The following is a 14,086-nucleotide window of genomic DNA, read 5'->3' as shown; positions in this document are numbered from 1 at the left end:
ATATGGTAGAAAATGATGAAATTTGAAAAGAAACACTTTAAAGAATATACTACAGTTACATAATTGAATTTTATAACTTTAAATTAGACGTAAAACATACATAATTTAACAATCGGATTTTTATATATGACTTCGTAGTCGTATGTTGGTAGAGTTTTAAAATCATTTTATAATTTTTTAAGCATGAAATAAAATCGGTTCATCTCTTTGAGAGCTGCAGACTATCAAATACACAGAAACTAAATTTATAAAAAATTGGAATTTTTCATACAATCAGATTACTGGTTAAAACATAAAATCACAATTTCATTCTTCATCAATTTCGAGACGTAAAAACATTGAAGGTCGTAATCAAAGGGGTCGCTAATCAGGGCTGATGGGCAGTGGTGAACTGGAGAACTGGTGAATGTGGGTCACGGATCAATTGCGATAGCAAGCTTGCGATTATATGGAAATCAATTGAACGAATCGGGCTTTCTTGAGGTGAGACCACCGGACCACGTCCTATTTTTATTGACCCAAATGAGTTTTAGCGAAAAAATTAATGACTAATTACACTTGCTACGCGAATGTGAAATTGAAATTAATTATTTTTGGGTTATGCAAATTTGAAAATATAAAAACTTCATGCTCATTATTTATTAGTTGATACAGATAATTTTTAACAACTAAATACAATAGGAGAATACAATATTTAATTGCATTAATTATTTATTCAAAAATATTACGGAAAACTAGAATTCCGTCAAAAGAACATACTTTTATCACTTACCCTGTTCATATATATATGTTTTAGCGTTTAGGATGTATTATAAAGATCCTTAAGATAAACAATATAATATATCCGACTGTCAGATAACTACTATCAGATAATTATTATAGATATGATCAAATTCTAATAGGTATCTGCATAAAACTTACCACAGTAATAATCTCCATATCATCATTTTATTTATATCACTAGTTATCTTTACATATAAACGGATTAACTCTTAAATAATAATGAATGTAATAAATTCACAGAGAACAACAAAGCTCGATGCAAGTATACAAATTGCCGGTCGTCATGGCAACAGACTAGACGCCTGCTTGCACGCGGTTCTATAAGAAATTACAAAATACAATGTACGCTATAAATTATTAGTCATCTTTAATACACTACAATAAATATTAACACTATTTTTTCCTTTATACTAATAATACATATTTACATAATGCGCGGCACACACATACTTTGTACGTGTCTCTTACAACCCGGGAGACACATTTCTATTGAAGTATACATATCATATCTGGAGTCAAAATTGAGAGCTACACATTCAACTGTAATTGTTGTAGCATTGATCCATAAAACAGCTGGAGGAAACTCAGTTGGGCAGGGCCCTGTCGAACCGAGTCGCTCACATCTGTCCTTCCAGTTCACAAATCCGTCGTTGCACGGATTGGTGACACAGATTGGTATCACGGAGTTGAGACGTAAAATTAAGTGCTCATCGCTGGAGCATGGACCACGTCTAAATGCCGGCCAGCAGGAGTTCTTTTCTGGATAGTACAAGTAGCCTGAAAAACATTAGTTATTTATTAATTACCTGAAGTCTGACCGCAATCATTGTGAGTAAAGTGAGCTATATAGGATATTGTAGAAGTCAGTTGCAATGTTAATAATGTCTTTTCGGTTATACGTTGCTTTACCAGATGGTTTCAGGACTTCGATACACGTTTTCTTTGTTCTCAACTCTTATATTTTTTTAAAGCTTCCTTTTTGTTCTAGATACGTTTTAATTACCTCAGTTTTGTGTTTCTTATAGTCAGTGCCGGATAAGGCCAGCGCGGGGCCTATAGCAAATTCTATCAAGGGGCCCTTGGTTTGCTTTAGGTTCTCAAGTTTAGGATATTGAATAAAACAAAACCGTTACGAATATTTTTTTTGGATTTGGATCGATAAATTGAGAGATAGTAACACTTTCAATATAGACTTCTTTAAGCTAATCATGCTCTATATTCAACAAAGTGAGATGATAAAGACGTTCTTAAAAAAAATATGGCCACTTGAAAGGTACATGTTGTATAGATGCTAGTCTAAAGATATCGATTATAATTAAACATTAGAACATTACGGTATAAAGTTTGTAAAATACCTACTTATTTTTACTTAGATTTACCGTAACGAAATTGACTTTTAGATTTTTAAGTGGAAGTGAAGCAAGATATATTACGCTCCTGTGTAATATTTTTTTATTACGGTTACGTTGGAGAGCGGGGTCCCCAAATTCGCGGGGCCCGTAGCATTTGCTACTATTGCTATGTGGCTAATCCGGTACTGCTTATAGTCCATTTTTATATATTCACTTGATAATTTGTATAGAGCCGTCGGTTCGTTTTTCATGGATCGAGTTTTGTTTTTGGTTTTATGAAGTCCTTGTCTTCTACATAAATGTCTGTTAGTATAGTACATCTTGCAGACTTTTTGTAATAGAATCTGTGAGGTCGAGATAAATAAGTTTTGAGATTTTACTGGGATACTTAAATTTTTCCTTCATCAAAAAGTATGCTTTATGGGTAGTTGTAGTTTCGTCTACTTTTTATTGGTTTTGAGAGTGATATTTCAGCTCTGAGTGTCTCTATATTTTGCAATAGTTGTGGGTGAAGCTAATAGCTCTATATGAAGCAATGGAATTCGAGGAACTACAATGTCCCAAGAGCCAATACAATGTACGGAAATGACACTTTGAATAAACTTAAACCCGACAGCCAAAAACAGCCTGGCTCTACCACTGGCGAAATTGTTCAATATGATATTAGAAACAATACCATCACATAACGTCGAAATCTAATATTATCTTGCTTTACAATAAAGAGGACCTAGGAGGAGATATAGGCAATTACCGGACTGTACGTCTAAAACCAAGTTTATATAAAATGTTCTTTACAATAATAAACTATAGAATAAGCGCAACCTTAGAACAGCATTAACCTAAGGAACAAGCTGGTTTTCAAAAATACTTCTCTATTGTTATCCTCATCCACATGCATTAGAAATAAAATTTTGACTAGCTCATATACTTTCGTGATATACTGGTAAAGTAGATGAGAAACACTAAATGCACAAAATGTAGACTTCAAATAAAGTGTTAAACACTCATGCCTTATTCCATATCGGACATATGCATGCCAAACATGGAAATTTACAAATAAACAATATAAATACATGTCAACGAGGCATGGGAAGGAGCATGCTAAACATTAAAATGGTACCCAAGATAAGACATAAAATATTATCAGAGGCAAAAGCAATTGATGCTCTAAGCCACGCAAAAAAACTGAAGCGGAATTGGGCGGGTCATGTAGCGCACCTCACAGATCACAGGTACGAAAACAGTAACTACATGGAGAGGCCCGCCAGGCAAACGATACAGAGTCAAATCGCGGGTCCTCAATAGATCCAAATAGCTCAGGATAGAGAAAGTTGGCAAGCCTTGGAGGACGCCTTCACCGGAGAATATTCCTGATTGATACTAACTGATATTATTGTATTAAGAAGTAATATAAGGCTAAGAATTAATATAATATATATATATTTTTACAGCTGTCTCGATGACGTTAAATAATAGTCGTGTAAATGAAATAAAAACTTTTCTCGCCCAGCGCGTTGTTTTAGTTTTATTCTTGGCTATGAAAAAATGCCGTAATGATAGTCGTTAGGAATAATTTTGCCTTGTATTATTAAAATTTTATACGAATTTGATATTTTTAATTTATCGTATTCTGTGATGTATCCTTGATTCGCAATAGTTAAGGAATGTATAAAATACATACTCTTTTATGAGATAAAATAATAACTATGTCACTATAGATTACATTAAGTACTAGTCGGTACTTAACTATTTTAAGCACCGCAGCTAATATTTACCGATTGCGACCTAGATACTAGGTTCTGATGATTTTTTTGAGTTTACTCATTTAAAACAAATAACAAAAGTAATATCTATGTTTCATTGGTATAAACCTACCGTAGGATACGTAGGTTTATATTACCGAGTCTTAATTATCAAGAATTATTTGACGGAACAACATAATGCTTGTTAAAGGAAGTTTTTAGAGCAGAGAGTCACTAATTATACGTATTCACAATAGTTTATAATGGTTTAGAAACGGTCACTGAATCGCCTTTTTTGTCTTCGTGTAATTAAAACGGGCATAACCGTATACTAAAAAGAATAACACAAAAACACCAACGGCGTGGGAGTTTTTATGTAATCAAAGCATTGTGTTTAGATTACACGATTAATAATACGCGAATTATTTTTAGAATTTGACAAATAAATTTACTAAAAAATTTAATTGAAGAAAAAAAAACAGGTATTTTTTACTTATAAGAGTTCCCCCACACACATTGTTATAATGATTAACATATTCTTATTTATTTATGTTCGCTTTTAAACTATTAGATTTTTACTCATGTCAAACCTACGTATTATACTATTTATGATATACTTATAATGGTTTAATTGTAAGTGATCACGGTTTGCTTATAATGCAACCGCAAATATTTAAATTTAAATTATTTTTTTTAAATTATTCCGATAATGTATTTTATTCCATAAAAAATCCCGTACTTAGTGGTAGTGTGGTTTTTAGATTCGTGAAATTTAACCGAAGCGTCCGTATCGTCATCGGCATAAAAAATTGTGTACCTACTTGCGTTATACGCAATAATTATCGTAGAGGATTCTTTTCCGACCGAAGAAACAGCTTTGTGAATGATAATAATTAAATACACGTTACAATATTAATTATACAGAACATTATTTACTAACCAGGCCTACAATCGCATATCCAGTCGTCCTTTTGATCTCCGGGATAATAAAGTTCGTTTTCACCGCATAATGATGGCAAATAAACTGGATGACGATTCTGTAACAAAAAATATACCTAGTTCAATTATGTTCCTTGCGTGTAAGAAATATAAATGTTATTTAACGGCGCGATATAATCTTTTATTACATTGCTTAACCTACCTATTTGTAAAGAGCATTAATAACTAATAGAACTAAGATATAAGTATTGCGATGCGATAAAGTAAAGTTAATAATAACGGTTTAAATATCGTCTACAATCAAATATTCTTACCTCTCTATTTACTGAATTAATATTTTCTTCAGATTCCGGAAAACCGATTGTATCTTTTGATATTCTCGCTGAATTCACACCAAACACAAATACTACAAAAAATATATTGTAATAAAACATATTTGCCAATACACGAAAGTTATGTATATATATTGTTCGTGATTTAATTAAACGGCTAATTCGCGAGGAGGTAGGGATCGGAATGATTCCGCGTAATCTTTATACAATGAACTCGCGGTCATCCAATCATCAAAATAAAAGTATAGCATAGTATGAAGAAACCAGTTACGGAAAACACTTAGTTTCCTTAAGTTAGTAAGAATTATTAAGGTCGAATCGAAACTTTGTGAAGTGAAAAATTACCCTAACCTACGTCTTATCAATTTATTATTTCTTGTGTAGAATTATGACAGATGTTTTTTCTTGTTATTATATAAATCGAAATTAAAATATTAGGTCCTTACATATGAAATTGGCGTTTTGACGTACTTGGCCACTTTAACCTCAAATACAGGAGGTATTTGAGGTTAAAGTGGCCAACTTTGGTTAGGAATTTCAAACTCAAATTTGTACAGCTATTTACTCATGTATTTGTGCTTCGATGACCGTCAAACATTTGTTTTTTTCTTCTCTTTTTCCCTGTTTGCGTCACTCATTTTACAAAATGGAAAACTTAAATTATCGCATTATTTACGAGTACGAGTTCCGCCGTGGCACTAGTGCTGCGGAAACGACTCGAAGGGTGAATGATGTGTATGGCGGTCATATTGCGAGAGAAAACACAGTCGGTTTTGGTTCCAACGTTTTCGTTCCGAAACTACGTCCGAGTTAGCTGCTGGCTGCGGTGTTAGTGGTAAAACTGTTTTAATTCACTTGAAGCAAATTGGGAAGATTAAAAATCTTGAAAGGTGGGTACCTCACGAATTGACTGAAGCAAACCGGCAAACGCGCGTCGACTGCTGCGTTACATTACTAAACCGGTACAATAATGAAGGTATTTTAAACCGAATCATTACCTGTGAAGAAAAATGGATTCTTTACGATAATCGGAAGCGCTCAGCGCAATGGTTGGATCCTGGCCAGCCAGCCAAATCCTGCCCCAAGCGAAAATTAACCCCAAAAAAGTTACTTGTAAGCGTTTGGTGGACTAGTGCCGGTATTGTTCATTGCAGTTTTCTCAAATCTGGTCAGACTATTACGGTTGATATCTATTGTCAGCAATTGCAAACCATGATGGAAAAGTTAGCGGCTAAACAACCTAGGCTGGTCAACCGCTCCACGCCACTGCTATTTCACGACAACGCTAGACCACACACTGCACAACAGACGGCTACCAAATTAGAAGAGCTTCAATTGGAATGTCTAAGACATCCTCGTACTCCCCGGACCTTGCTCCAACAGATTACCATTTTTTTCGAAATTTGGACAACTTCTTGCAAGGGAAAAATTTAACTCTGATGGGGCAGTCCAAATCGCCTTCACAGATTTTATTGATTCCCGTCCGACTGGTTTTTTTAGTAAAGGGTTCAATGAACTACCTATGAGATGGCAAAAGTGCATAGAAAACAATGGTTCATACTTTGATTAATTAAATATATTATATTTAAAAATATTCGACTTTTTGTTCCTCCCATACAAAACGCCAATTTCATATGTAAGCACCTAATATTAACTTTCGTTCGATTATCATAGATTACCAACACAACCTTCGGCTATTTGCATTTTTTGAATTACAAATAATTTGGACAAAAGAAAATTTGAAGCTATCCTATAATTAGTATTCGAATAGGTATTGATTACATTTCAGCTTCAATACATCGCCAACAAACGTACTCATATTCAATTACACATTATGTAAATTACATATGTTCATAGTCTTATATAGGTATAGGGTATCATAAAAAAATAATTACACTAATTTTATTTAATTATGGAAATATTAAATAAAATTTAGCGTTAAAATAGGTGGACCAATGTGGACCGCATTATTATAATTTTAAGCACTCTAAAATGTATAACGGGATAAATATTAATTTTGAAACAAAATTTAAGGGTCGAAATTTAAATTTTAATATTGTTTTATTATATCTAGGTAATCACACAGACAGGAGCAGAAGTTCTAGTGGTCATGTGTCAATGTCAGAAAAATGATGTTCTATTTGCCTACGTCAGCTTTCATTCTGTCATTGTCATTTGACGTGCTTTTGACACAAACAATTTCAGAATAATTTCGGTTTTCCATTTTCCAATGATCAATCATCAGTATTTGTGACAAAGTGAAAACTGGATAATGTAAATAAGAGATCTTAATACAATAAATTCACAAGAGACATAGTATCACAGTGCAGTTTAATGGTGTTTTGAAACATGTGAAATTAAATTGATATACTCCTACAATGAATAAAACTGCTTTATAATTTTTTAACAACTGACTACAATGTTTACAAAAAAATCACACCAAGATGTTAAGAAATCAACAGTTAAAATTCAGGATTCAAAAAAAGACTCTACAACCCGATTAAAACACTTGAGGATAGTTTTAGGTAAGACATTCACAATATACATATAGATGAAGATTACCTTATTTACGACTTTCTCGCCACAACACATAGCGTCTTTACTCCGTTCTACATGTTAATTAGATGAGAATAACTGTAATTTTTGTTCTCCTGTTATATTATCGTGACTAAAAAGATTTATAATGATTTGTGGCCAATGGTTTATTTATAATATGTGTATTGTTACCACTGGTAACATGCATGCATGTGAAATCATATTTGTTAGATTTTGTATAAAACTTGAATGTTAATGTCAAATAAAACACATTTTTCAGAGCACTTTGAAACAGATGAAGCAAAAACATACTTTGAGGCCAATTTTAGTCATGTTTACTTTATTCTTTATGACAACTTTATTTTAGCTGAAAATAATCTACGGCAAAGAGGTGAGATTTTCTTATATTTGATTCTTAAATTTTAAAATATATGTAATTGTAGCTTATTACAAATTACTATTTGTATTTGATTATTAAAATGAATGAATTAGTTATTACTATTTTTCTATTTCTTCCCAAACCTCTTATTTTTTAATTCCTTACTGTAACAATCAGCTTTATTCTCAACAAAAACAAGGATTTAAGTAGAATAGATAGTTTTAAATAGTCTATAGAATTTGTATAAATATTGTACTCCATACTCCGACTTACATTCTTCTGTTTTGCCACACAGAACTTCCGTTCCATCTTGGTGAGTTTTGGTGTTTGTAAATCATAATGAATATTCACTGACATTTGCACTTCATTCAATAATATTGATATCATCATTCATGGGTATTCTATAATTATCTATTCTAATCATGATAAAATGACCATCACCATAGAATCATATGTAATTTTGTCCGATGCCTTTTATATTAATTTACTTTAAAATTATATAGACAGTTTTAAAAAAAGACTTAAAATAGTTAAGTGAAAACATAACCTATACATCATTTTCGGTCCACCAGGATAATTATTGATATAGTAAATAGATATAAATACATAAAGAAGCTATTTCAATAATACAAACAATGACATAAGCAATAAAGCTTTATACATCATTATTCCCGACTAGCCTTCACCCTTTATACATCAGCAAGTAACAAATTCACTTTGTCATGTGTGTGTCATGGCTGTGTAAATTATGTGATGAAGGTCAATGTTGTTGCAAGTTGTTGTGCTGCTTACATTGTGTATGTCTGCTTAAGATATGTGACTCATTTGCTTAGAAACAAAACTCATTCGGAGATAGCTTTCAAAAGTACTGATTTATTACCTGCAAATATACAGTAAAGGCTTATTATGATTTCACTGATAATTTTGAATAATCTATTTTTTAGTACACAAGGCTGGTAAAGAAGAGTTAGAAGGTGCATTATCACTTTTAGAAAAAGTTTTATGTCTTTTACCAGAGTTAATAGGTAAAAGATGGCAACTTCACTCATTGACAAGAATATTTTCAAAACTCCTCCATGGAGGAAATTCACATAAGCTTAGGGCAGATGCAATAAGGTTAGTATTATAGTTTTCACACCATCACAGAATTTTTTAAAAATGATAATTAATATATTAATTAATTTTGTTAACGCTTCTAGATTTTTTCTATTATGGTATCAAGCCCTTGGTGATAATGCTCCACCAGAAGTTCATAGAATGTTTGCATCTCTCGTACCTGGATTACCTGATTCTTGTCTGCCACCCATTGGCTCACCATTCAAACCGAAGGTCTTTGACTTAGTGGCAAATATATCACAAGAATCTAACGAATTCAAAGTAGATGATATATTGCAACATCCAAATTTTAGTTCAATGGAAAATCCGAAAAAAGTAGTAGTAGAACAGGCACCCACTGGGTTCATGGGAAAATTAGCAAATGTCTCTGCATCAATATTTCATGATACAAATGCATTAAATCCCGTCCAAAGTGTTGACATACAGCCTCTGTTACCTCCAAGTGCTAGTGAGAAAGTTATAGAAAATGAGACAAAACACTATTTTGAAATACTACTTGATACAATGGCTACAACTGTCATCAAAGTGCAGTGGAAGGACAGATCACATACCAAAGCTATGAGAAGCTTTGCTTTCCTATTAGAGAAATTTAAAATGTATTATTTGCCAGCTATATGTCCACAGTATAATTATAAGAATTCATTATATAAACCTAATCTTGGTAAGTGAGACCTAATATGAAGATTTTAATGATAATGACCTTAAGCTAAATTAATGAATTCATTTTTCAGATTTGCCAGTTCAACACAACATACTAGAAGACGACTTTGCAATATGCAGAGTAATATTGATAAAATGGGTTGCGAATTACGCCCATTTCATGAAGAAACAAGGTAGCGAGGGTGGCCAGCCATCTTCTATGACGAGTACAGGATCGCACATTGTACATTCCAATACACCCACACCGGCAACTTCGTTACATCATGAGGAAGAGACTTCTTTTACTGTGGGACAGCCCTCGGACTCCAGTAGAGCTTCATCACACGATTCCGCGTCGAACACTCCACATCCTAGCCTAGATTCAGGTATAGCACAATTTTTAATGGTTAAATTTTTGTACTTCTAAATAATATAAAACTTTTTCTTTTCTCAAAATAGGGGCAGGAATATATGAAGAGCTATCCTCTGACCAAGTGGTACGCGATGTTCTGTGCTGTTCCTCAAGAGAACATGTCGACTTTACAATAGAGATATTGAGACAAGCTTTTCTTCTGCCATTCTCACACGCAGCTGCTGTGCGAAGAGTTATTGCGCTTTATAAAGATTGGATACAGATGAACGTAAGATTTCCTTTATTTTAGGTCTGCTCTAGTAATAATAACCAAAGTGGACCTGTCTATTGTCTATGCTATAACAATAATAGCCTTTGTTGGTGTAAAATAGTTATCCTAATACATCAAAATGTATATGGAAAGTACTATAAATATTAATAACTAATCGGCAAACCAGTTAATTTCTTTCTATTTTCTTCTCCTTGGACATAACTTTCTCCAAGAACTTCCACTCCTCTCGGTTTCTAGCTTTACGTAGCCACATAAGGCCAGCTGCTCTACTTATATCACCTCTCCATCTTTTTAATTGTCTTCCTCATTTTCATTTGTCATAGCGAGGAAGCCATTTCATCGCTTATTTAGTTCATTTATATTTGTCTTCTGCTATATTGTCTATGGTAGTTCATATCAAATTAAAATATTTAAAATAAAATCAATGGCGCTACAACTTTTTTAGGTCTGGGATCTCAGATTTCTGTTAATCTGATAGGAGGCGAGTCAAGTAGGTGATCAGCCCTGTGCGTGACGCACGCCGTCGACTTTTTGGTTCTAAGGCTTGCCAGTTTCTTCACGATGTTTTCCTTCACGGTTCGAGCGAATGTTTAACGCGCACGTAGAAAGAAAGTTAATTGGTGCACAACCGGGGTTCGAACCTACGACCTCAGGGATATGAGTCGCATGCTGAAGCCCTAGTGGCTGGCCAACACTGCTCAAAATATTTAAAAACTCTAATATTATAGTATTATGTAAGTGTACTATTTAGTTCTCTTTTTGTGACATTCTAGTGGTTCAATTGGCCGAAGACTGCATTTGTTTAGTGGTTCTTTTTTTAGAGGCACATGTCGTATGCGGGATCTAAAAATGCCGGTTTTCTCATAATTATAATTTATTAAAAATAATTTATTTATTTAAGCAGCCAATCATAAGTCCATATGGTGTAGTATGTTAGTAATAATGTTTATCTTCATTAAGAGATAAATTAAAATAATGAATTTGTGCTAATTGATAAGACGTTCCCAAATTAATTTCCTTTAACTATGGCAGGTGACGGAAATTCCACCATTTCTTTTGGAGAACATATATGACCAGCAGGCGGGTGGTGAGCCGCAAGTGCCGCCACGTAGGTTGAGGAACGACTCATATTTGGGAGCAGTGGGAAGGGATAATGTTATGGTCAGAGCTGGCTTGCAGGTCAGTTCAGTTTTAGTATCAAGAAAACCTATCTGCCTTCATGTTGCTCTCTTGTGATTCAGAATATTTTTAAGAAGAGATTGTAAGTTGTTGCCTCATCGCAGTGCTATAATGCCTAATTGTAACAGCCTCTCACAACAGACTAGACTAATGTCTGTGTCTGTTTCAGTGATAATGTTTAAGGCAATAAAATAAGCGAAACATTGTAGGTATATTTCTGCTAATCTCTTTAATCGGCAGCTCACGTCTGAGGGTCGTGGTCAGAAAGAAAGCGTCTGGAGCGGAGTTTCTGTTCCACCACTTTCTGTCCAGTGACTCTCTTATATACAGTTTTGAGGACGATGAGCCTTTCACTTGATAGGTCCATCTGGTTGGTGAACGGCCACGTGATCTTTTGACTTCTGTGTTACCAACCACAAACAGTTTCACCAATTTCTTATTGCTTCTGCGTTTTCTACTAAATATATCCCTACAAATGTTTCGTTGAGAAGCGGACCTGGAACCTAAGGGTACACATCTACATTTCAAACTATATATATAATAACTATATATATATTCTTCCTCAAAACTACATAAGGGAGACGCTGGACAGAAAGTGGTGGAACAGATAGTCCAGACGCTTTCTTTCTTACCACGACCCTCAGACGTGAGCTGCCGATTAAAGGGATTAGCAGAAACATACCTACAATGTTTCGCTTATTTTATTGCCTTAAAAAATTATCACTGTAACAGACACGTAAATTAGTCTGTTGTGAGAGGCTGTTTAGTTTCAATTAGGCATTTTACGACGTTGTTATTAAGTACGTAATACGTAGAATTCAGCCGAGACCTTTGATTTTGGTCAATATAACCGCGATGTTGCCTATGAATCTAGACTTTAGAATTGATTTAACTGCTTTTATGACGTTCATACCTTGTTTACCTATATGAAGTTATTTTTATTATGACTTTAACCGATGTCGTCGTGAACGGTTGTGACTTTTATAGATATGATAACTATAAATAATAGAATTCTTATAGCACAATTTACTTAAAAGTTTTTTTTAGAATGTATTGCAAATATTTATGACGCAAGCTGCGAACGTCTTTGTGTCAAGTACGAGTGTAGCGCCACCTGGTGGTCTTCCCTCTCACCAATTATTGGAAGAACAGACCGACACGTGCAAGAGAGTGCTCAATATATATAGATATATGGTGATGCATGTCGGTATGGACGACCGCTCTTGGTAAGATAATTAACAGGAACTACATTTTTTTGTCCAATTTTTTTTATTATATACATATTAACATGTAAAGGTATGGAATTGAAATCGGAATGGATATTGGAATTGAAATCTTTCGTATGTCTGTCCAAAAATTTCTCCAAAACTGAAAATTTTCATAAAAACGGTTTAGTAGTTTTAGAGATAGGGTTATCATTTTTGGATGAGGACAATTATGTGTACGCAGGTAAACTATGTTGTCTGATTATTTGAGTGTATGTTTGTATTGATTTTTTATACTGTATTATTTTCGCCAGGTTTATAGTTTTGTATCGATTATTTTAATTCTTTTTTAAATATATCATAGAGTACAAGCAAATTTATTTCTTCAGGGAACAACTTCTGTTGGTACTCCTTCAAATAACGTCTATAGTTCTAACAAAAGTTCCGCCCAAAAAGAAACAGGAATCACTTGGTGAGTTCAAATCATTATTTTCATTAAAATATTGTCGAAGCGTGATTCTTAAACCTAGCATTCCTTTTATCAGTTAACACTTGTCGATATGGCGAAGGAAGATTCCTTTCGTTTCAACAAAGTTTGCAGCTTCTTTTTTCTATTTCTGCATTTAGATTATCCATGCTACTTTTTCGATACAAAGATTCACCTTGGAAGTTGCGATATTGCGGAGATTGAGAGTAAAGTGCATGAAACTGGTTAGCGCTGCGCCTTCAAGTTCTCATATCATTTCACACGTGTATATATCATTTATGTGTGTCTTAAGGCAGTTTTTGCCGCGCACCACCACTATGTGGAAACTGCTGCCCGCTGAAGTATTTCCGAACCAATTCGACTTACGATCCTTCTGGCAATGCCAGTGTCCATGGGCGGCGGTATCACTTAACATCAGATGAGCCTCCGGCAGGTTTGCCTCCTGCTAAATAGAAAATACCTTTTTGACATATGAGGACCACTTTCTGCTCATCACTGAAGTTGATAGGGACATTATCAAAAATTAATCATTACTATTGTTGAGGGTGAACTTAAGTTTTCGTGTTGAAAATACATAAATTTATGTAATTTTATTTGTAGGAGGACATTTAGCCCCGGCGTTGTTCCAGACGTTAATTGTGACGTGGATTAAAGCTAATCTGAATGTCGCCGTCAAGACGGATTTATGGCAAAGTTTCATGGAATTGTTGACGAGGCTCACCCACTGGGAGGACCTTATTAAGGAGTGGGCAGT

General features: G+C 34.0%; 1 protein-coding gene across 2 annotated transcripts in view; it reads left to right on the top strand.

Moving 5' to 3' along the window:
* The first annotated feature begins 7,393 nt into the window (after positions 1-7,393).
* Positions 7,394-14,086, top strand: part of LOC123716344 (probable Rho GTPase-activating protein CG5521) — a 28,772-nt gene continuing 22,079 nt past the window's right edge. Inside the window, exons 1-11 of one of the 2 annotated variants that reach the window (XM_045672035.1) lie at positions 7,394-7,673; positions 7,964-8,074; positions 8,358-8,375; positions 9,007-9,178; positions 9,262-9,839; positions 9,910-10,203; positions 10,277-10,458; positions 11,494-11,640; positions 12,688-12,866; positions 13,235-13,317; positions 13,933-14,084. In XM_045672035.1, coding sequence (XP_045527991.1) covers positions 7,568-7,673; positions 7,964-8,074; positions 8,358-8,375; positions 9,007-9,178; positions 9,262-9,839; positions 9,910-10,203; positions 10,277-10,458; positions 11,494-11,640; positions 12,688-12,866; positions 13,235-13,317; positions 13,933-14,084 — 2,022 coding nt within the window. In that variant the 5' untranslated portion in view covers positions 7,394-7,567. The remainder of the gene's footprint in view (positions 7,674-7,963; positions 8,075-8,357; positions 8,376-9,006; positions 9,179-9,261; positions 9,840-9,909; positions 10,204-10,276; positions 10,459-11,493; positions 11,641-12,687; positions 12,867-13,234; positions 13,318-13,932; positions 14,085-14,086) is intronic. The other variant, XM_045672036.1, reaches the window with a different exon arrangement.

Source organism: Pieris brassicae, chromosome 11 (assembly GCF_905147105.1).
Source record: "Pieris brassicae chromosome 11, ilPieBrab1.1, whole genome shotgun sequence".
NCBI lineage: Eukaryota > Metazoa > Arthropoda > Insecta > Lepidoptera > Pieridae > Pieris > Pieris brassicae.
This window is presented reverse-complemented; position numbering and strand designations above follow the sequence as displayed.